We start from the raw sequence: 24,489 nt of genomic DNA, 5'->3' as shown, positions 1-24,489 counted from the left end.
GTGCGAAGAGTCGGTGAGCCTTTGTCTTTCAGATGCAGGTATGCAGCGCGAGGCGTTGGCGACAGCCGCTGGACCAGGTAAGAGATGCGCTGCCACTGAAGACCGTAGTGCCAACCTGTTCTTTCTTTGTCTTTATAGGTGCTGCTGAAGACTGGATTCCAGGATGGTAAGCCTTTGTTCCCTTAGGCACAGGATCAGAAGACACGGTGAGCGTTCTGCTGCAGAGAATGCAGAATAACGCAAAGCAAGATTCATCCATCGGGTGTGGTTTAAATAGCCTCCTGTAGTGCTTAGGTGTCTCCTTCCACGGCCTCGCCTAGGTAAGAAAAGAGTTCCTGCTTTCCAGAAGAGTTCCAGTGTTCTGAACCTAGGGAGTGGCTCCTGCCCCACCCAACAGGAAAAGTAGTCCCAAACAGAAGAGGATCAGGGGCTCAACTGGCAGGTAAGTAAGCAGCATGGTCTGCTGCAGGTAAGTCCACCCAAGCATTATGAGCCCGGCGCTTCCAGCGCTGGGACTGGGGATATTTATGAGCCTGGTGCCACTGGCGCCAGGACAGGGTCCAAAAGGTCCCAATTGGGACTGGCCGGCACCCGGAACCGGGGTTATGGGTCTGCTTCCAAGCGAGTTGGGTAAGTCCTGACCCTTTGGAAGCAGAGATCATGACAGCTAACCACTGCATCTTGAGAGCCCACTGCAGAGATCCCATCCGCAGCCTGGCCTCTGGCACCAGGGAAATGCAGGATGCGATGAGGCCCAGCAATCTCAAGAACTCGAACGCCGGGAGACTCTGGGCACGTTGAAATTTGTCCACCATCTGCAGAATGTGATGAACCCTCACCTGGGGAGGTGAACACTGCCCCAGGGATTGGTCGAGCACTGCTCCGATGTATTGGAGCCACTGGGAAGGTGTCAAATGAGACTTCTTTAAATTGAGGGAGAAGCCCAGCTTGTGAAGGGAGTGGCAGGTGACGGACAGATGATCCATGGCTTGCTCGGGAGAGCGCGCCCTGATCAAACAATCGTCCAGGTAGGGGTAGACGTGAATCCCCCCTTTCCTGAGATACGCTGCCACCACCACCATCAGCTTGGTGAAGACCCTCGGGGTGGAGGTCAATCCGAATGGCAGGACGTGAAACTGAAAATGCGAGTCGCCAATAGCAAATCTCAGGTACTTCTTGTGCTTGGGATGGATCGGCACATAAAAGTAAGCATCCTTGAGGTCGAGAGACACCAATCAATCCTTAAGTTGAAGGGCCTGGGGGACTTGAGAAAGAGTTGCCATCTTGAACTTGTCCTTCCTGAGGAGCTTGTTCAGCCCACGCAAGTCCATGATGGGACTCAATCCCCCGTCTTTTTTCAGGATAAATAAATAAGGGGAATACTATCCCTTGTTCCTCTCCGCTACAGGCACCAGTTCCATGGCACCTTTCTCCAGCAGGGATAGGATTTCCTGCGCAAGGAGCGCATCCGGACGCTTCAAAGAGAGCTTCCCGGTGGATTATCAGGAGGCCTCTGTCGGAAGGGAAGACAGTAGCCGTGGGTTATGATCTCCAGAACCCACACATCTGAAGTAATGGCACGCCATTCTCCAAGATACTGCGCAAGTCTGCCCCCAACCGTAAACCATGGGACATGTCCTCATGACTGAGCGGACGCGGCTGCGGCAGTGCCTGAGGGCAAAGAGGCAACTGCCCGAGCGGCTTTGGCACCTTGTGGACCTTGCTTTCCACCTCTGGTACTCCTACGGTGGCCCCTTTGACTGGCAGCTCCTCTCGATCTACCAAAGGAAGAGTAGTACCGAAGGAAGCTCCCCTCCATTGCTGTCCCCTAGGACGAAACGGTGGAGGTTGACGTACTGCAGCGCTCAAAGACTTTGCTGCAGCTTTGGAGGTCTGCAACCTCTCAAGGCTCTCATCAGCCTTGCCGCCAAACAGATGGACACCATCAAAGGGCATGTTGAGAAGCTGAGATTGCACATCCGGTGCAAACCCAGACTTCCGCAACCACGCAAACCTGCGTATCACAGTGCTCGCAGCCATGGGCCGACTGACACAGTCTGCCGTGTCCAAACCCGACTGAACGGCTTCACACACGGCATCCTTGCCGTCTTGCACAAGGGCTAGAAGACCATCCAGTTCCTCCCGTTCGGGAATATGTTCAGCCGCCAAAGATGCACAATTCCACATCGTGTGAGTGAATCTTGCCAAGGCACAAACAGAGTTGGCTGCCTTCAAAGTCATACCCCCAGATGAAAATACCTTCTTAGCCCAACCATCAAAGCGCTTATCGTCCCTATCAGGAGGGATGGTAGGGTACACAGCCTGCTTTGCGGGGGTCATAACCGCCTGCACCACCAAACTCCCCGGAGTAGGGTGCGTCGACAAGTAGCAGGGGTCACTACTGGCTGGGTGGTATTTTTTCTGAAGCGACTTATTCACTGCCGGGAGACTCTCTGGAGCAGTCCAAGCCGCCGTCACCCTTCTTTGCAAAGCCATGCGAAATGGCAACACCGGGTCAGTGGGTGTACCTTAGTCCAGGATGTCCGTCAGATCATCCTGATCAAAATCAGCAAGTGGAGCAGACTACCCCAAGTATTCAGTGACCCTCGACATGAGGCGCCTATGAGAGGATTCGGCATGCGTCCCTGGCTCAGGCCTCCCAAACGCCACCTCCGGAGAGGTGTCAAGACCACTGGCGTCATGCAAGGACTGACGGAGTTCATCCAACTGACTGTGCCCAGACACAAGGTCATCAGGAACATCAGGAGGCACAACCATCTCCTCCTCAGACCCTTCCTCCATGTCCGAAATATAATCCAAAAGGTTGAAATAAATCCAATCTGGGAGGAGGAACAGAGTAGGGCTCAAAAACAGGCCACAGATTTACCGAGAGCCTTCCTCGGAGGTTCCACAGCCCTCTGGGGCACCTATGGTAAATCCTCCACAAACAGCGTAAAGGGCGCCAAGGGAATCGGCGTCGACCGAGGTGCCGATGGCGTCGACAACCTCTTTGAGGGCGGAGCCTCAAGAGAGCCCCTCGACGGACATGGCGCCAATGGCGTCAACGCCATCTTCGAAGGCTTCACAGGTTCCGACGGTCTCGATGGCAGCGAGGACCGGGACCTGGAACGATGGCGATCTCCCTTGTCCGAGCGGGACCTCGACGGCTCCCGATGATCGTGCTGACCACCCGAACCCAAAGGTGTGCGAGTGGTGGACCGAGCCCTTTCCTTTCTGGCTTCTTTTGAAGGCGCAGATGGAACTGTGCCTTGCGATTCGAAAATCGCCAACATCTGCATCTGAATGAATCCCATTCGGCCGGCGACGAAGACTTGGTTCGATAAGTCAACCGTCTAGCGGAGTCCTCCTCCGACGAAGAAGGCGACCGGTGACGGCGCCTCCTATAATGCCTCGACGAGGCAGTGGAATGGCAGGAACCACTCCGAGACCGAGACCCCCCTGGACTTTCGCCGATGCGGAGAGTCCCCCTCGAGTCATCGGTCGAAAGCCCAGCAGACTTCGACTTATGGGGCTTAAACACCCTACCTGCCTTTAAGTTCCCGCAAGGCCTTAGACTTCAGGGACTGACACTCCTCGCAGTCATCGGTGGCGTGGCTTTCGCCGAGGCACCAAAGGCAGATGTTGTGCGGGTCCATGATGGACATCTTCGACCCATAATCCCGACACTTTTTAAAGCCCGACTTTGGGGTAGCAGAAGAAGACGAAGACATATTCGAACAGAAGAATCGAGCGCGCCGAGATTCCGAAAGCAAACACGTTGCTGAAAAAACAGAACTGAGGCTACTTGCGACGTGCGGCCTATATATAACATCCAGTGACTTCGACCCTCGATCGAGGCCCTCGAGGGACAACGTATCGACGTCAGCGACACAGGACGCCCTCTGCCGAAAACATTTCTGAAGCAGAACAGCTGTGGACATTATCTGTCATATATGTGGAATACGTCGGAGGACACAATCCCCTTGAACATTTAATTATTCAGTTGAAAATATCCCAGGTTATCTACTGCAAAATCAAAAAAAACTGGAAATCTCACCGATTGTAACTTGAACCAAACAGAGTCTATAGAGACATATTCCGGATGTATTGATCCGGGAACATAAAGCAGAGTTACGTAAAACGTTAAGAATACTACGTAAACAGGTAGGTGATCCACTGTTATTTCAATCCAAGATAAAAATGCACAACAGCAGTACAAAAATTGGCTAATTTGTTACAGGGCTAATCTACATCCGAAAGATGGTGAATACTTTGAGAGGGCACAATTCCCACAATTTCTGGTCTCTTGTAAACAACACAGAGGTAACTGAAGTGCAGCTATCCATAAACCTGATAGTGGAGAAGATCTGGGTGGAGTATTTTGAAAATCTATACAAAGGACAGTCATACTCTGATTGGTAATCCGCCTATAAAGAGTATGATTGGAATTTGCATATTACGGTTGAAAATATCTCTAAACTTATCATCAATGCAAAGATTTCAAAAACACCTGGACTTAGTAAGCTATCAAATGTCATCCTAAAACAGAATGCAGGTTTATGGTCGAGAGTTTTGTACTTCCTTTTTAAAGAAATTATGACAACTAAGACTATACCTCCTAGCTGGAGTTCGTCCTATGTATTGCCCATATTTAAAAAAGGTATGAGTTGGCATTTGTAACGCGCCTATACACAAGTGTTTCACGGTGCGACGAGGCAGGGGGGAGACAAAGGGAGACAGACAACGATCCTACTAGGCCAGATGTCATTCAGATCGCGCAAGTGCAGGGGGACTGGGAGAAGTGCAGGGGAGAGGGGAAGTGCAGTACATGGTTAGTAGAATACAAGATAAATAATAGGGCCAGCTGGTGGCAAGTGCAAGGAAAGTGCGGTACATGGTTAATAGAATACGAGATAAATAATAGGGCCAGCTGGTGGCAAGTGCAAAGGTAAGTGCCGGGAGAAGGGGCTGTAGGATACAGACACAGTCCCGTAGTGCATGTAGGCAGTGCAAGGAAGAGTGGCTGGGCCAGGACATGAGCTCAGTGAGTGGCCCAGTTGCAGATTCAGTGCAGGTTCAGTGATTTTATCAGGGGAGAGAGGGAGAGAAAGCGGAGGCAAAGAGGAAGGTTTTGAGGTGCTTCCGGAACCGGAGATGGTTCTCCTCAAGTTTCAGGGAGGCAGGAAGGCTGTTCCAGAGGGAGGCCCCTGCTGCGGCGAGAGATCTACCCCCAGCTCGTTGATTCTAGAAGCGGCTGACCCTGAGGTAGTTGGAGGTGGATGAGCGAAGGGCTCGAGAAGGAGCATATTTAGGAAGAGAGAGTTGCAGGTATTTTGGCCCAAGGCCCCAGAAGGCCTTGTGGACAATGCAGAGGGTTTTGAACTTAATCCTTGCAGCCAATGGGAGCCAGTGTAGTGATTTCAGTCCTGGAGAGATACGGTCCCTGGGCTTGAGGCCAAGGACAAGTCTCGCAGTCCTGTTCTGGATGAGTTGCAAAGGGCGGAGAGTAGAGGCAGGAAGATTTAGATAGAGGCTGTTACAGTAGTCCAGCCTAGAGAGAACCAGAGCTCTGGAGACAGTGAGCTTCTGGGGGAAGGAGAGAAAAGGAAGGATACCTCTGAGGAGGTGTAGCTGGTAGTGTGACTTCTTAGAGACATCGGAGATGTGTGGAGAGAAGGAGAGTGTGGAGTCGAAGATGACCGAGGTTTTTTGCCGTGCAGGTAGGAGCAGGAAGAGGGCCAAGGGAGGCCGGCCAGAGAGCTGCAGGGAAGGAGGGAGTGGGTGTGCCGATAAGTAGAATCTCAGTCTTACTGGCATTAAGGCAGAGGTCGTTGGCGGCACACCATTCCTGGATAGCAGAAAGTTGATTATGCCCAATAACTTACAGGCCTATAGCCTTAGCAGACGCAGATTCCAAAATCGTTGCGTCCTTAGTACTAGAACTCCTTCAGGAATTGAATGTTGTAAACCACATCCTCGACAGTAAGCAAATAAGCTTTAAGAAAAACATGGGAAGAGATTGTGGTGGACTAATTCTTACATGTTTGCTAAGGAAAGCGTGGACTAGAGATGCACCACCTGTATTTATAGCACCCATGGACTTGTCAATGGCCTTTGACATGGTAGATCGTATCATCTTGTGGCAAAGGCGCACAAACACAGCAAGTCGAATTGGTTTTGGTGAGTTTAAATCAAGAGGTATGCGTCAGTAGTGGGGCCCAGAAAGGTAATTTCTCGTAAACCCTTCATTAAGTAGAAAACAGAAGGTTTGGTATGCCTCACTATCTGCGCTGCCAACCTTTGTCCGTGTGGATGAAGTATATCAAGGCAAATTATACCAGTTAATATTATAATGTATAAAGTTTTTGCAACTTGAAAATTACCACATTGTTAATGACACAGTAACAATAAGTTGAGAGGTGGTTCCAGATGCGACTACTCGAAAAACATTTAGTCAACTTATTTTTTAAGGTTTCATGAGTTTATTCAACAAAAACGCCACGCCTGAATACCTTGAATACACACCACTCCATTGTTATTTGTTAACAAATAGTGGGAAGGTACTAGATTGTCGAGTTGAATGGCTGGGGCCTTCAAACATAATATGTCCATCCACAAAATGCCGACTCATGGGGGGCGTGGCGTGAGCAGACAGACACCCCCGTTAAACACCAATTGCAACGATAAGGACGGCAGATGAGACTGCTTGCGATGAGGCACCGGCGGGGCGACTTTGGACACCCGATCATTTGCAGGAGCCAAGATATGGAGCACATCAGAGGAAGCCGGCACTGAGCCAAGATGGCGCTCATGCTCCAACACCCTTACTGCATACAGGAGCAAGGAGCGGCTGAATCTCAGCCGGGCCGCGCAGAGCCTGATGGCTGAAGAAGGTGTAGAGCACGATCTTCCTGAGTGGCACTTCTCCAATTTGAAGCTTCTGTGAAGGTGTCAAGTGGGACTTCTTGAAGTTCAGGGAGAAGCCCAGCTCATGGAGGAAGTGGCAGGTGCAACTGAGATAATTCAGAGACTGTTCTGGAGATGATTCAGAGACTGTTCCGGAGAAACAGCCCTGATCAACCAGTCGTCTAGGTAGGGGGTAGATGTGATTCCCCTCCCTCCTTAGACTTGCTGCCACCACTGCCATAAGCTTGGTGTAGACTCTTGGGGCTGAGGTGAGCCCGAATGGCAGAATCCGAAACTGATAATGAGAACCGCCAACTGCGAATCTTGGGTACTTTCTGTGCTTTTGATGTATTGGCAAATGAAAGTAAGCATCCTGAAGGTCCAATGACACCAACAAATCCTGGAGTCAAAGGGCCTGAAGGATCTTCAAAAGAGTTACCATCTTGAACTTGTCCTACCTGAGAACTTGTTCAAGCATATCAAGTCCAAGATGGATTGCACTCCTCTGTCCTTCTTGGGCATCAGGAAGTAGGGAGATGAACAACCCTGTTTTCTCTCCGCTGCAGGTACCACTTCTATTGCAGATTTCTCAAACAGGATGAGAATCTCCTGTTGGAGGAGCGGATCGGGAATCAAGGTTGATCTGGATTCTGGGGGGTAATCGGGAGTAATTTTTAGAAATGGAAGACAGTAACAGTCTGCTACGGTTTGTAGCACCCATGCATCCGAAGTTATGCTTTGCCAACTCCGGAGATGACATGACAGTCTGCCTCCTTCCACAGACTTGTGGGTGAGGGAGTCATTTTGATGTATAACCTGCAGCTGAGGGTAACTCTGTGGGTGTTGAACAGGGATTTCTTCCAACTCTACCTCTACCTGCACAAGGGCTCTTCTTTGGCCCCTTTTTAAGAATGTATCACTTGCTCTAGAGACGGAGGAATAAAAAAAGGAAAAGGACGTCCTCTCCATACTTGATTTGAAGATTGAGGTTGTCCGATTGCCGCCCCTAATGATTTAGCTACAGCTCGAGACACTTGCAGCTTTTCCAGGCTATCAGCCTTCTCACAAAACAGGGAAGTACTGTCAAATGGCAAGTCAAGCAAACATGCCTGGACGTCTGCAGAAAATCCAGATTTATTCAGCCAATACATGCGCCGAAGCACTGTACTGGCAGCCATGGGCCTGCTTACTGAATCCACTATATCCAGGCTGGACAGCAACGACTGCCTCATGGTGTCTTTTACATCCTTTATTAGGCTCAAGAAACCTTCTCTTTCTTCTCCCTCTGGTATGTGTTCTGCTGCAAGAGCAGCTACACCCCAAAGGGTGTGAGTGTACTTGGCTATGGCACTGGTAGAATTAGCTGACTTTAAGGTCATGCTCCCTGCACAAAATACTCTTTTTGCTAAAGAGTCAATTCCTCTATCCTCCTTATCTGCCGGAGCAGAAGGGAAAGCTGCAGCTTTTGATGAAACTATTGCTGCTTGAACCACCAGGCTCTCAGGTGTAAGGTGCCTGTTAAAAAAAAGGAGGGTCCACAGAAGCAGTTGTATATTTCTTTGTTAACAATTTGTTAACCGGTGGTTTAGCCAGTTTTCCAAAACCCTTACTCTTAAAGGCTGCATGGAATGGTAACACAGCCTCCCTAACCGGACCACTGTCTAAAATATCAGTGAGGCCATCAGTCTCCATAGTAGCTACGGGTTTGGACCACTCCAGATACTCAGCCACTTTACAAATTACAGCTCTGTATGAGGGGTCAGCCTGACCTGCCATCTCTAAGTTACCAAACTCTGTCTCAGGTGATGTTTCCCAGCTACTGGTCTCCTTTAGAGTATCCACCAGATTTTGCATCTTGGATTCTTCAGAGATCAACTCCTCTGGGACATTTGGTGTCCCATATTCGTACCCAAAAGGGGGCTGATCTGCCTCTTCAACTTCCTCAAAGATTGATCCCATTTGCCTGAAAAAAATCAGGTCGAAGAATGGGTCTAACAAACCTAGATATATCAGCAATAGGTTTGGCAGTCTTCGAGAGCACTGAATCCTCTGACGAAGTTGAATGTGTCCAAGACTTAGAAAGCTTCGATGATTTCCTTGAAGCAGTCAGTGAATGGCCCGACAATTTGGTATGCTTCGATGGATTACATGCCTCGAAGGTTCAGGTGATAAACTGCTTCGATACCTTCAAAGAAGGCTTCGATACCGAAGATGAATGCCTTCAAGGAGCCAGTCATAGGCTCTTTCTTGTACGTTGAGGAAGACTCCTTTGACTTGTGTCGAGGAGTCTCTCTTCCCAACCTTGAGGCACGCAAGAAGGAAACAGACGCTGAGGGTGGTTTTCTTTCTCAGATTCCTTTAGAGAGGCACTCGGAGGAGCTTGCCTTTGGAAAATTTAGAGCATTTCATTTTCAAACAGAAGTTTTCTAATTCCGCCAGAGTCGAGTTCTTTTTTGGAAAAGAGACTTTTTCAGGAGAGGAAGACGGCGATGTGGATCTACAAGGTCGTTTTTTACTCTTCTTATGAGAAGAGGATGAGTGTCGTGAACTAGACCTCTAAAGTCTTGAGTGTTTTGGATGCTTTCTAACAGGAGAAACAGCTCTTGATTCGGAGGATGATTTTATTTCAGATGGGGTACCGGTGGGGTATTTGGGAGAGGGCTTACCTGCATCGAGCTTTCCCTTCCTTTCCCTCAAAGGCCTTGACAGTCATGGATTGACACGAGCCACAGTCGTCGACTTTGTGGCCCAACCCCAACCACCACAGACACACGCAGTGAGGGTCTGTGATAAGACATTTTCACTCCAAAATGTGAACACCGCTTGAAGCCAGTCTTCGGTGTCGAGGACATTTTTAGAAGCATATGTAGACAAACATATCAAAATTTCCCTGAGGTGAGTAGCTCTGAAGCACACAGCAATGTGGAAAAAAACAGAACTGAGGTAACGGTCAGTGCGCGTGCTTCATATACCAGCGTCAACATCACGAGGGATGCTACGGAGGCCATCGAGGACCAAGACTCAAAACAATTTCTGAAACAAGCTGCAAGCAGACTTGAATGTGAAATATGTGTGAGGACACAATCCATTTGAAATGTAAAGTTGAAAAGTTGCAGTCATTCCGTGGGCACTGCACTTGGTGAGCTGAACTGGGGCTCTAGGACGACGATGAACAGTCTAGGGTTGGGCATGCACGATTAGAACTGGTTGTGTCCACTGATCAAAATCATGGAATGTGCAGGGGCTAAACTCCCCTATTAAGAGGAAATCTGTGTTGAAAAGTTTGTCCCCCTCCCAAGCTACCTTCTTAGCCCCATAGGCTGTGCCCACCTAAATACCAACTGTGCTTGATCATTTCTAAGGCTACAACAAAGGCTACACATCATTGTTATGAGATGGCTTAGTGTTTAATGATGATCTATGTGCACCCTGAAGTCCACATATTCACATCTCAGAAGGCCCATATGGGAGTTCAGTAATCTCCAACTATATTTATAAAAGTGAAAATGTGTGGGTTTGTTTGTGGCATGGCGAAGCGTTGTTCCTTATTAAATTCCACACTTTTTCACCAATCTACAGCAGGTTTAGCATAGTTATCTGTTAGGACCCTTTGGACATTACTGGCTCCATGGCATGAGGACCCCCCGCCCCTTTTCCCAGATTTCAGCCAAGTCAAAATGTGTTTGTGGCTTGGCGAAGCGTTGTTCCTTATACGATTCCACACTGCTTCACCAATCTACACCAAACTTTGCACAGTTACCAGTTAGGACCCTCCGGACATTACTGGCTATATGACATTTGGGCATCCCACCCATTTCCCTGGATTTTAGCACCTTCACACATGAGACTGTTGCCTGAAATCGGTGAAACATCAATGTGATCGTAGAATGACCGGTCTCAATATGAGGAACAAAACCTAAGGTGCCTATGGGACCTTGAAACCACGTTTCAAGGCCCTAGGATGCACGGTTTCTGAGATATTTGCACCACAATGAACTGTACCACAACAGGGTGAGGCGACAGGTGGGGAGAGCACAGAATGACACAGTATGCAGCAGCACAACAACTCTCGACCACCTCCCGTCCCCCCACATATGCTCCGGGGTATGTCAACAATTGGTGTGTTATTATGTCTGTCTACAGAACCCATGCAGAGTATGGGTACTTTTGCTAGTAGTACCATATGTAATCAGTTATTAGATACTCGAATTAACTTATCAAGCAAAGTGACACAATTATACCTATTTTGAAATTCCATTAACAGGGGATGCCATAAAGGGAATGAAAACCGCTGCTAACAAAATACCTTTTCAGAATCCCATCATTCATCTTCAGTTGTGAAAGTCAGAAATAATACATTTAATGACATCCCCAACTAAAGGTATTTGTAGAGTGACACTCCTTAGGTAATGAAACAACTGAACTTGTTCAAATCAGGAGGTTAACATTTGATAAATACAAGAAACTAAAAAAACATACTGTCTGGTAACTTGAGAATTTCGTCACCAAGATTCTTGAAATATGAATGTTTCATTGCTTCTTCAGCCGATGCCCTTGTTTTGGCTTCATACTGAAATGGAAATGAAAGAGAATTTAGTTTTGCAGTTCTGTTCTTTAAAAGTATCTCTTTACAAAACACATGAAAGAATTTAGTATTGCAGTTCTGTTCTATAAAAGTATCTCTTTACAAAACACACAATTCTTTTGACAAGAGAGCCATTTCACACATATCTGCAACAGAGAGGCATTTAGGAAAGGTTCAGTTTCTTATATTTAGAGGAAGGAAAAGTGTTTTGGTAATCTGCCAACAAATGGTTCACTAAGGAGCTGGCAGACGTGAACCGAAGGAGAAGGACAGACCTGGGTGAAATCTGACAGACAAAATGGAATGTTAATCCACCAAAGGAGATATGGAGGAGGAACAACTATTTAAAGAAAGACTGACTTATGGAGGTGAGAAACAAAACTTCAGAGATCTTCAACATCTACAACAAACTTGAACAAGTAGATCAAATCGTAACATCCACCCACAATCTAGCTGCTGATCCGGATTCCATTTTCAGAAAAGAAAACTGACCCAATCAAGCTTAGCATTAGCTCTCAAAACCACTCTGTCCCAACTGCTTTCACAATAAATCCCTTTCCTTTATATATCTTTTCCTTTACCAACTTTGCCACGTTATATAGAGTCTGCATTGATTTAGAATGGGATAGCACTTAAACCTTCCTCCAACTAAAAATATTCTTGCACGTTAAGCATCACGAAAGAGAAAGTATCTACACTAGCCTCCACACTGACTGACAGCAGGAGCAGCAGCTCTTTTTCTAAAGAAAGCAATAACAATACCATTCCGAAAAAACATATTGCTGACAGGATTGATCTTGCCGATTTTAGTTATCTTCTATTTGCAAATATTAAAGTGGCTCACTGTATTGACTGGAGTACTCATAGTCCCCTTTCCTCCATCATTTTGGGCGTCCCCCCCTACATGGGGACGGTACAGCAACCTATGGTAGCGATACCTGGCTATTCTCAGTACATATTAGCCCTTTGGCATACTAGTGGGGGAAGGTGGGTGGGACGTATGGGGGAAAGGGGACTATGGATTACGAGTACTCTAGTCACTATGGTGAGTCACTTTAAGTACTCATGTGCCCCGTCCCATTAACTCCATCCTTGTGGGTGATTCCACCGAACAAGACCATAGGGTGGATCTGTGACAACCTGCTTCATATCTAGGACGATGCAAAAAGGTTCTTCAGAACCACCTGACCAAACTCTGCATCACACCCGCAGCTGTTGTCCAAGGAGTAGTGCCTACAGAAGGCCGACAGAGTGACCCAAGTAGCCGCCTTGCTGATGACATCCCAAGAAGTATGTCTATGAAACGCAAAGGCTGTGGTCTTCGTTATGACCGCATGTGCATGAATCCCTGCAGGAACAGGTTTACCCATGGCCATGTACGCCACCGAAATGGCCTGAACCATCCAACGGGCGATGGGCACCTTGGAAACCTGACAGCCGAAGTGGGAGTCCTCAAAAGTCACCAACAATGCCTCAGGCTTCCTGAAAGATTTTGTCAGAGAGAGGTAAAACTTGAGGACCCTCTTGAGGTCCAAAGAATGCAGGGCCCACTCTGCCCCCGACTGCGCGTTGGGGTAGAAAACCAGCATGCAGATCTCTTGATTCAGATGAAATGGAGAGACCACCTTGGGCAAGACGTATGGGCGAGTGTGCAAGATGACCATGTCGTTATGTAACGTGGTGAAGGGCTTGCATTAAGACAAGGTCTGCAGCTTGCTAACCCTGTGCGCAGAGGTGCAAGTCACCAGTAAAACCACCTTCAGTGTCACTAAGCGGATATCCAAAGAGGCCATCGGCTCCAAAGGCTTGCGCTGCAAAGCTGCAAGAACCATATTGAGGTTCCAGACCGAATGCAGCCTATACACTGGTAGAATATAGACAGCCCCTTAAGGTGGGCTTCAACCACCAGGTTGAGCTGCAGAAAACACATGCTCAGGGGAATTCTTGTAGGCCCCAATGGCCGCCAAATAAGTGCTGCAAGTATACACCTGAACTCCGAGTCAGCACATCCTCCAGACATCATCCAGACGACAGGTGAATGGGTCAAGACCCTTGTCACGAGCCCAATGGCAGAACCTAGTCCATTTACTCTTATACTGGGACCGAGGGCCTCCTACCCTGCCGAGTGATGTCCCAGTTGTCAACCGAACATTGAGCATGTTGAAGCCTCAGTTAATCAGGAAGCAAGCCACCAGCGCCAGCTTGGCCGGGTCCAGATGTTCCAGCACCCCATCCTGCTACGTCAGTAATCCCCTGCTGGCGATCGGAAGGTGGACGGGACCCTGGGAGCACAACTGTAGCAGATCCGAAAACCAGGGGTTTGACAGACAGTGGGGGGCAATCAGGATGAGGCTGCAACCCACAGAAGCCAGAAATTTGCGGAGGGTCCGTTGGAGCAGGCGTGTGGGGGACAGGAACGCATAGCACCTGCGTACGTGCCAACAGATCTGGAAGGAATTTCCCAGAGACCCCCCCCCCTGTCCTGCCCATGAAGCAAACTGGGAGCACTTGTTATTCAGAGGGGAGGTGAACAAATCCAGGTCTGCGAGCCCCACCCAACGCTGGAACAGGGGCAACAAGAAGTCATTGAGCAACTCCCACTCATAGGTGTTGAACCCCAAGCGGGGGTCCATTCTCAGATCGACACCACCTAAAAGCCGAGGCGGGGGAATGAGTGCCACCCTGCTTGTTCAGGTAAAACATTTTAGTAGAATTGTCCGACCTGACCAGAACAGACATCTGTCACTGATGAGCGGCAAAAACGCCTTGAGGGCCAGGCCCACTGCACTGGGCTTAAGCAGATTGATATGCAGGAGAGCTTCCACACCTGGACCATGCTACATGAATCGCGTATCCCTCCAGAGTAGCCCCCAGCCCAAAAGAGAGGAGTTTGTTGTCACCACCAGTGTAAGCTCCAGTCGGGTGAAGGGGGCTCCCATTGAAACATTGCTATCCATCATCCACCAACAGAGATTGGAAAGCAGGAGCAGTGGTACTGGGATCCCGTCTAATGAGACCCCGTCTCCTGATCCCAATTGACTGCCAGCTGGAGGCACCTCATCTTGAGGCGAGCGTGCTGTACAGTGAGCCCGCAGGAGGCCATTAGGCCCAGAATATGCTGGAACCACCATGCCGAGGTGGTCCAGTTGTACAGAAAATGCCCCACCACCTTGCGGAGGGACAGGAGCCTCTCGGGGGTAGGGAACACCCGCTGAACCGTAGTGTCCCAACGCACCCCTATAAGGACAAGAGTCTGAGATGGGTATGACTGACTTCCTCTTGTTGAGGGAGAACCCCAGCTGATGAAGGATATCTGCCAGTCTGACAGGAGTGCAACACCTCATCGAGTGACCCCGCTTTCACCAGCCAGTCATCCAAATAAGGGTACAGATATCGGCCCTCCAAGCGGAGATGGCTCACCACTGCGTTCATTAACTTCGTGGAGACACGAGGGGCAGAGTTCAGGCCGAAGTGCAGAACCTGGTATGACAATTGTGAACTGCAGAAGCTTCCAAAGTGGATGGTAGATGGGTACATGCAAGTACGCATCCTTGAGGTCCAGGGAACACATCCAGTCCCCTTCACAGAGCGACTCAGCAATGTGTGAGGGAGTAATCATCTTGAAGCGTTCCAGCGGTAAAGCCAGATTTAGAAATTACAGGTCCAGAACAACCCTCAGCCAGCCTGGTTGTTCTTGGGTGCCGCAAAAATCCTGGAATAGTACCCCAAGCCCCGATCTGAATGAAGAACGGGTTCAATGTCCTGCATCTCCAAGAGAGAGAGAGAGAGCAGCTCCCGTAAAAGACCAGACCAAGGGACCAGACCTGGCGAAGAGGAGGAGAGGATGGGCGAGGCAAAGGAAGAGGAAGACTGAAGCCCGTGAAGACTATGGATTGGATTCACGGGTTGCCGAAAAGATGCTTCCAGGTGCCCTGGAAAAGATCCAAATGGCCCCCCACAGGCGAGCTGTGTTTCTGACCTTGACGTCACTGCTTTTTGGCATCAGAGGCGGGGCGGATTAGGGCGAGCAGAAAAACCTTTGCAAAGTCCTCTGCTGCTTCCACCTGTTCTCGTTGGGCGACCTGTCAGGCATCTGTGTGCCGCGGTCCCGAATCCCCTTTCAGCCGGAAAAAGCCTAGGATTTTGAGCTTGGTTCTGCTCTGGTACTGAGGGAAGGATATTGGTCATGGCTTTATCAGAATGGCCAAAGACTCAGCAGTTTTTGGAGGCTTTCTTCTTCGTCAACTTGTCATCGGTTGATGAATGAAAAAGGTCCACGCCCTCGAAGGGCAAATCTAGGATCCGCTCCTGCACGTCGGATGAAAACTTAGTGGCATGCATCCACGCCGTCGTCCTCATCTCGACCCCAAGGCAAAGATGTCTGCTGGCTATGTCGATGTGGGAGACCGAAGACTCCAAGAGGTCTTGCACAATGGCAGAAATTCCCTGAGCTCCCGCCATAGCTTCCGGTTAGCCGCAGCCATGAGGGCATCTGCATTGGTTGCTGCAGATGCAGTCTTGCAATGGAATAATAGCGCTTTCCTAAAGACTCTAGGACCTTGTCCTCCTTGGGGAGACAACTGGAGGTGGCTCCCGTAGAGGAAGACAACAAAGACGATGGTTTAGAATATAAGGAGGCCGCAGCCACTACTGAAGAATGCGGCTGCGGGTGGGAGGCCAGGAGGATTGGCTTCCTGTCTGTCAGCCTGAACCTGCTGTTCAGGTTCTTATTTATCTGGGTGTGGGCCCAGGGCTTCTCCCAGAACCTCTCGCCACCTGCAGGACTCTCTTATGGAGAGGGATGCCAGACCAGATCTTGGCGTGCTTACCCAAGACCTCTGCTAGCTCTCCTGACTCCTGGGGGGGCTTCCTCAAGCAGTGGGACCCCGAAAGAACTTCGGCAGATCCTGAAGGCGGTCATGAAATGCCTTAACGGTTGCCGAGGACTCATCATCCTGGGCGTCATCATCATCATCATTATCATCCCTGTTCCCTTTAACGGACCAAGGGGAGTCCTGGCTCTGGGACACAGGTGCTGGCGGGCCCCCCTTAAGTCTGGAGCTAAAGATAGTTTCAAAGGCGGCTGAGGGGGAGGCGTTGGTTGGGCGGGAGGAGGTGGAAGGGTCTGAACAACCGGTAGGGCCTGGACAGGGAGGGACCCGCACTGGAACCGGCAACCTTGGGTGAACGGGATGCGTCCCCAGAGGAGGGGGCGCAGCCTGTGGGGTGACCTTCACAATATCCATCCGGAGCCCCTTCATCTGAGGAAGAGGAAGCGCTCGAAAAAGCGTTCCTCGCTAGCCGGCGGGTGCCTAGGGGCCCTGAGCCACAAGAGACCTCAGACATGGGAGAATACACCTTGGGTCTTGCACACGAAGCGGCAGCATCCACCTCAGAGATCACTCTGGTAGTCGCTGAGCCCTTGGCCGGTAGTTGTAACGCCCTGACTCACCACCTCGGAGCAAGCTCTGGTAGGCAAAACGCCCTCGAACCTAGGCCTGTAGTCGTGCTGGATCTTACCGAAGAAAGACTCTTAGAGGTTGCACTTGACGATTCCTTACCCCTTGGGGTCAAAGAAGAGGAAAGAAGAGGACGAACTTGATCGCCCTTTCGAGGACAGCCCGGTAGGGCCCCTGGGCCCCTCAGCTTGGGAGCCGGTAGCCCGGACAGCCTCAGGTCTGTCCCTGTAGAGCTCGGAAGAGCCCCCGCACCCCTCGGCTTGGTAGCCGGGAGACTTGGAGGCCTTGGTCCTGCCAGAACCTAAATCCGAAGAACCCCTATCTGTGGGAATCCCAGTGAAGGAGTCGCTGTGCTGTGGAAGCGTGCTGAACAGAGGGATTAACTTGTCTTGACGAGAGGTCCTGGAGACGAAGTCCTGGGACGTAGGAGAAGTGTGGAAGATCTCCCTCCACCACAACAACCAATTCTTCAATGCCTTGTGACCGAGAGCGCTGCAAGCTGAACATGCATCCCAGCGGTGGTGCATGGGGGTCCGAGGACGGGAATGAGTGGTCACATGAGGCACATCTTGTGAATCCTCCTGCAGCCAACATGCGCCGGGGAGACGAGGCACTGAAGGGAAGTCAAATAAGATTGAAAAAACAAAACAGGGAGCAAGCGGAGTGCTAAAAAAGTCTCAGCACTGGCTGCCAGGTCTGACACCTGGAGGAAAAAGGGACTGAGGTGAGGCGCCGGATGGCAGGGCCTTGGAGGGGCGTTCCCACAACCGAAGCCACGCCCCCAGGCGATATACTAAATTTAAAGGGGGAGCTACATTTTTCGCTGCCAAAGGTTCCGGTACCGTCCCCATGTTTCAGGATGCCTACAAGGATGGAGGAAAGGGGAGGGAACTAGAAAGTCTGACTTGTACAGAATCCAAAGATGGTGATAAAATAACCAGCCTCAACCTTCTCGACCACATCCCGGCTTCTGAACTCGCAGTTCATACCCGGTAAAAACACTAGGATGAATAGTCTGGTTATTCTTCTGACCACTATCTTCTATCTTTTTCTATTTGTTCTCCTCCTGGCCCGTCCGCTGCCTCACCCACATCGTCTCACCATCACACTTAATCTCTGTGTGATATTCATGCCTTTAATAATACTCTTTTTGTTTCTTCTAGTATTTCTGTTCTTCCTTCTCACTCATTGTTTTCAGCGCTTTGTGTGGACGCTGCTTTCCTACTCTTTTCTTCTCTTTATCCTGCATCTTCCTTTTCTCCTACTCGAAACCCATCACAACCCTAGCTAACGGCGCAGCTTCATTCCATGCAACAAACTCTTTGCCACTTGGATCGTCACTAGCATAAATCGCAACTTGATTCGGATTCTTCTTTTCTTTCTACATTTCACTCTATGATGATAGACTTATCTTGGCTAAACAGTCTTATTATTCTGCCTTCTCATTCGGTCATCTTTTTCAAACCTTGTCTCGTTTACCTCCTCCTACTTTTCCTGATTATATTCTTATTTCTTCTCTTTCGGCAGTTGATTTTGATTCTTATTTTCATTCAAAGGTTACTGCTCTACGCTCTATCGTTCCTTCTTCTCCCATCTCTTCGGTTTTCCCCACTGTGCTGTTTTACCAACTTTCCCCCCATTTCTACTTCTGATATGCTTCTTCTGTTGGCACGAGCGCACCCTACTGCTGCTCCTTCTGTTTTAATTCCTTGTTCACTTACTCCTAAGGTCGATCCTTCTTTGGTGTTTTATCTTATCTTATTTTATTAATATTTCCTTTGCCTCATTTGACTTTTCCATCTTCATTCAAGCATGCTACTATTCTTCCAATCTTGAAAAAGCATTTCCTTGATCCTTTTTGCCCCTCTAACTTTAGGCCTATATCTCTTCTTCAATATCGATATAAGCTCTTGGAATGTCTGGTTTACTCTCAAGTCTCGCCTTTTATTTATGCTAATTCTATTCTTCCTCGTTTTCAATCTGGCTTGCATTTGCTTGATTCAATTTGAGACTGCTCTGCTTTCAGTTTGTGATTCGTGACTTTCAGCTCATTATTCTAAGCACTCTTCTCTATTAAACTCACTTGACTTAATTGCTGCGTTTGATACTGTTGATCAGGCTTTGCTTCTCTCTTCTCTTTCCTCCTTAGGGCTTTCTGGTTCTATTCTTTGTTTCATTCGGATTTATCCAATCGCACCGTCTCAGTTTCCTGGGCTGCTAAATCTTCTGGTATTGTCCCGTTTTCAACATGGTGTTCACCCAAAGTTCTGTCCTGGGACGCTTCCTATTTTCTCTCTATACTTCTCCTCTTGTATCTATTATGTCTTCATTTGGGTTGTTTCACCTTTTCTATGCTAATAACATCCAACTTTTTCTATCTTTTTTTTCTTTTACTTCCGTTATTCATGACACCTTGACATCCTGGTTCTTGGCTATTAAATCTTGGATGCTGGATCATTATCTTGTTCTTAATTCCTCTAAGACAAGTACTTTTCTTTCCTGCTACCACTATTACCTCTCCTCTTCCACCCTGTCACTATTCCCCGCCACCTTCTAGTTTTTCTTCAGTCTGTATTTTTTTTGTAGCTTTCTTCTTCTCATCATATTTTTGTACGTTGGCGCTCATGCAGGGCCCACCTTTATAATATTCGGAAGGCAAGGCAGTTTCTTATGTTTAATGCTGATAAATGCCTAATTTCCTCTCTTTTTTCCCCTCCTGTTCTATTTTTCTTGTATTCTTTTTGGCCTCTAAAATCTATCTTTAACTCTTGTATTCATCTTTATTGTTCTCTTTCGACTCGCAATTCTATTTCTCTGAGACTATTCTCTCTTGGGTGGCTCAAATTTCATCTCTCGTCTTAAATTTTCTTTTCTTTGTATGGTTTTTAAATCTCTTAATAATCCTTCTCCTCATTGTAATCCTTTCACATCCCCTCTCGTGCTCTCTGTTCTCAGTCCCTCTTTCTTCTACCTTTTCCTCGCTCCCCATATGCTCAATCTAGATTTTGTTGCTTTTCTTTACTTGCTCCTTTGCAGTGGAACACTCTTCCTCTTTCTCTACATTCTATCTATTCCTATTCTCTGTTTCGTTCTGCCCTTAAAGCGCATCACCTTTAGTTTTTCTAGTTTACAGATATTGTGTTCATATTTTGTACTGTGATGACTTCTACAATGCTTTGGCGTACAGCGCTCAAATACAAAATACAAATAATCGGCTTATTGAAAGACAGGCGGGGCACAATCTATATAGGTAACTTCTCTAAGAACTCTCCACCACTGAGGTGGGGCACTGCGGGGCTTTTTGTTGCCCACATGAGACCTTCCGCGCAACCCCTAGAAATCCTAACTACACTCTTCCAAATATATGTGGATGACAACCAAATTCTGCTGTAACGAAGGTCCAGCTTCGTTTGCGATGGGTCACAAAACACCAATAAATAATGGCTTTCGTTTTTACTTGCTGTGGTTGGTTTGAGGGTAATAAAGAAAATTCACATTATTTTGTGTCTCTGTAGCTTAACTACAAATTCAACATTCTGTTAAACGTTTCTGATCAGTCCATTTAAAATTAAATCTTTAAAGTGCTGGTAACCCTAAGAGGTGCATTATACTAATCCAGAAATGTAATTTACTAGACAGGACTTGTCAACAAAGCACAACAAAACAAACGGACAATAAATGTGTTATAATAATAACTTTAATTAACTACCTTCTCGAATTTAGAAACCCAGGGTTAATTTTGTATAGTCCCTGGAAGAGGGTGAGATAAAACATTCAAGAGAAGACAGAGGGCCCTGCTTATGCAGAAATTTTAAATATTGTTTATCACAGCAAGTCAGTCAAAATCAGTTTATTTGGATTAACACAAATCTATAAACAGTATCATAAGAACAATATCATAAAAACATGCATCAGAAAAAGTCCTGGGACATATATATCAGCAAATGTAAAAACAGTAGAAACTATTTTAGAACTTAATCAATTACCAAACACATCAGATTAAGATCATGGTTAAAAATAACAGATCGATATTCTCCTTTTTCGAGGCAAAATGTAAGTAACAAGCTGTAAAAGCACTTGTGGCATCTGGAATGCACAGCAACAACATAAAAGCTGGTTTCCAATATCTCAAACCACAGCACCATAGAAAATCAAGAAGGTACAGTCTCTGTATATCCTTGTACAGGGACAGAAAAGCCCAAAATGGGCCCTGGTTTCAGCAGTGAGACAAAATCAGCGAGCATCATTTGTATACATTGCACCAGACACATTTCCTGTTATAGCCTTTACTGGCATAACAAACAGCAATGATCTATGGTACCAACTAGTAACCAGAATAACATAACTCGTTGCCCCTGTAGATGGCGAAAGAGGCCAGTGTTGCGTTACCGAGGATGTCAAACCATTAGAATCCTCTCTGTTACTCCCCCCACAGAACCATAAACTTAGATTTTAGCATTTCTTTGGGCACCAGCAGCAATATTGTCAGGATTTATAACGAAGCAATCCAAGCCTACTGATCGAAAAGACTGTTTATGTATGCCAACCATTCTATATTATGACAGATTCCCAAAGGCAGCGAATGTCTCATCAATAATTTGGTCAGGTTTTCACCTTGCCCTAGGGATCGCCAAAAGAGAATGGTTCTTAAGAAACAAAATATCGGAGATGTGGGCTAGATCCGTTCCAAGTGGGTAACATATGCTAAGATAGTCGAAGGCCCAAAAGCTGAGGGGGAAAACAATTCTCCTCACATTGAAGCCCCACTATCCTTCCCAACGGTCCAGAGTTCACTACCATAAAGCCCCATGGTCACCCCCCTTCTTCTGTAGGCAGTTAACATGTGCATAACTGAGTGTTGCTGCAGGATCTTGACAAATCAAAATAGACCACCAATATCTTGTTTGATCTTCTTTTACATATGTTGATCCAATGCAAGCTTTTATTATTAATATTAAGCTATTACAGTTTATCCACAGATACTCAAAACTCTCAAAGTTAAAGAATGTTTGGCCTTCTAGAAAAATCTTAGCCTGGTAAAGTGATTTTGTTGAAAAACATAAAACACAGCATTTACCTTTGTTCACCTTAAGTTCCCGATTGGTCATACAATTGGCATTGCCCTCCATTAAGGTTTGTAACAATGTAGGTGTTCTGGCTATGAGAGCAGAATCATCTGCTTAACTCAATACCGGAAACGTTCTGCCCGACAATGTGGTACATCTGCGCCCAACATCTCCAGGACAGAAGGAAGATAATATATACATTTTAAATAATGGTTGCAGGCATGCATCACTGCTGCACCCCTTTCTCCACATTAATGTTGCTGCTTAACTCTCCCCCTTTTCCAAATCTAACACAGCCTTTAGAATCATAATGAAGAGATTCCAGAGTTTGCCAAAAGAGGCTCCGGTCTATGTGGCCAAATGCTGAACTTAAAACCATGAGGGCCACGTAGACCAAAGTCCCATAAGGTATTTGGTGAGGAGCAAGTAAAGATGAATACATTGATTTACAGTGCCCCATCCCAGGCCTAAAGGCCAACTGAGTATCAGAAAGAACACTACACTATAGCCCATTCCTCTACTCATCTCATGAGAATACCCAGGAACAACTTTGATGATCTGTCCAAAAAAGTAACCAGGGCATAAGACAGAGGATGCTTTATTCCCTTTTATTAATATACGGGTATGATAATGCCAATTTTCCAGCTTTGGCATATGTGATTTGTAGCCAGTATTGCATTAAATACCTAGGTAAGAAGCAGAGCCCATAGATCAATACAAGAATGGAATAGATAATTTGCCACTGCATCTACCTCCGGCGCCTTAAATGATCTTTGCCCTCCAATGGCCAGTTCGAGCTCTCCAACTGTAAATTGTTCTAAAGTTCACAGTCTGAAAACGCCAGGGCTATGGCAATATTGCCCTTGGTCATTATATTTGAACCCGAGCTATAAAGCATACTTAAGTGTTCAACCCAGTCTTGTTCAGTAACATGGACCTCCGGATCTTCAAAGAAACCCAAATCTAGGTCATTGAAAATTCTTGTAATAATCCTCCAAAAACTTGTATTGTTGTAAGAGAATGCAGCCTTGTATAGCGCGTCCCAGGGCCACTAGCAATCTCTTCCCTTATTAATGCTAATTCCATTTTAAATTCTGCCTCTGTCTAATAATAGGAATGTCAGGGAAAAGGGGCCTGTTGTAAATTACCTGAAGAAGCTTTGACAGAAGATCAAGGCCATCGTTATCCAACCTGCAACGAAAGAAACAGAAAACTGGTGCTCAGAAAATAACATTATGTTTACTTGTGCATTCTGGGAATGAAGCATGCCTTCATTAATTTTCATGTTTCAGCTTCAATGCACAACTTCCCCATCCCTCATATTCAAAGTACAGCACACATCAATCATCCTGCACGATTAATTAAAAACAATAACTAAAGAGAAATTACAAGATGCTCCAAATCAAAATTGTACCCGTTAATATTCACAAGGTAAGAAAAGAAAACATTCTGCCTCTATTTATCTGGCAGGGTCCTGGAGCAACATTGCCATTTTTTCCATATGAAACCGCTCTCACTTTTCCCAACCATTCTCCCTTCACTGGAAGTCTTCCTCTCTTCCAGCCTGCTGCCAAACATGCTCCAGCTGCCATCAACATCTGCTGTTCACTGGGAGGGAGGCAGTTTATCCCATCTTCCTCTTCTGTAACCCAAACCGAAGCATTTACTGGTCTAGAGGCTGTTCTATTTCTTTATACCCTTTTATCCATGATAGGTCCTCCTGTCAGTAAGTAGATCCATACCTTAGGACAAACCCACCACATGTGCCAGTATGTGCCTACAACACCCCAGATTCCTTATGACACCACAGACTTATATTTTTAAATTTCTTTGCAAACCTTGCTGGTGCTTAGTGTCACTATGTAGTAGTTTAAAGCTATAGAGCTTGGATTGGGCTTGACAACAAGGCCTTTGCCATCGCTCTAAATATAAGCGACCACAGTGCATAAATAATTGGGGTATTCAAATCCTCCTCCCATCTCCTCTCTCCCAGTATTGAACTCCGACCTCTCCAGAATAAGAAAACCTAAAATATGTTTGACATCAATCCCTTATACCCCTCATATCATTCTAAAATCTATTAGGGATTCGAAGGGCATCAATTCCTAAAATACAAGCACCTTCTACTTCTTTCCAGCAAGAACTCCCTTCAAATTGTGGAACGAGAAGACCAACAAAGTTCCCATACTCACCTTTCTCTTTTTTTAATTGCATTTACGGCTCATAACAAACCTTTACACATCATTCTTAAAATGTTACAGTTTATACCATCACAAAGTTCATCAGTATAAGGATTCTTCAGTATACACATTACAGCCCCATTCCATTTCCTACCAGCCCTCAAAGGTGAAAAACAATGTTCTCCTAAAAGTACATACACAGATCAATTAAAGTTATTGAGTGCAATAATCACATTTGTCTGATACCCGTTTAGAAGGCGATACCAAAACCCATCTGAATTTAGAATTCTTTT

The 24,489-nt window shown here is 47.0% G+C and overlaps 1 protein-coding gene across 7 annotated transcripts in view; it reads right to left on the bottom strand.

Annotated features, from left to right (window-relative positions):
• Positions 1-24,489, bottom strand: part of LOC138566485 (cyclin-dependent kinase 17-like) — a 1,557,968-nt gene that overhangs the window by 186,694 nt on the left and 1,346,785 nt on the right. For all 7 annotated transcript variants that reach the window (XM_069643847.1, XM_069643850.1, XM_069643846.1 and 4 more), the window contains 2 exons: positions 23,165-23,207; positions 11,386-11,476 (listed from right to left, as the gene is read on the bottom strand). In XM_069643847.1, the coding sequence (XP_069499948.1) occupies positions 11,386-11,476; positions 23,165-23,207 (134 nt within the window). The remainder of the gene's footprint in view (positions 1-11,385; positions 11,477-23,164; positions 23,208-24,489) is intronic.

This window comes from Ambystoma mexicanum, chromosome 2p (assembly GCF_040938575.1).
Source record: "Ambystoma mexicanum isolate Mex_15411 chromosome 2p, UKY_AmexF1_1, whole genome shotgun sequence".
Lineage (NCBI taxonomy): Eukaryota > Metazoa > Chordata > Amphibia > Caudata > Ambystomatidae > Ambystoma > Ambystoma mexicanum.
Note: the sequence above shows the minus strand (reverse complement) of the source record. Positions and strands in the feature narration are given on the sequence as shown.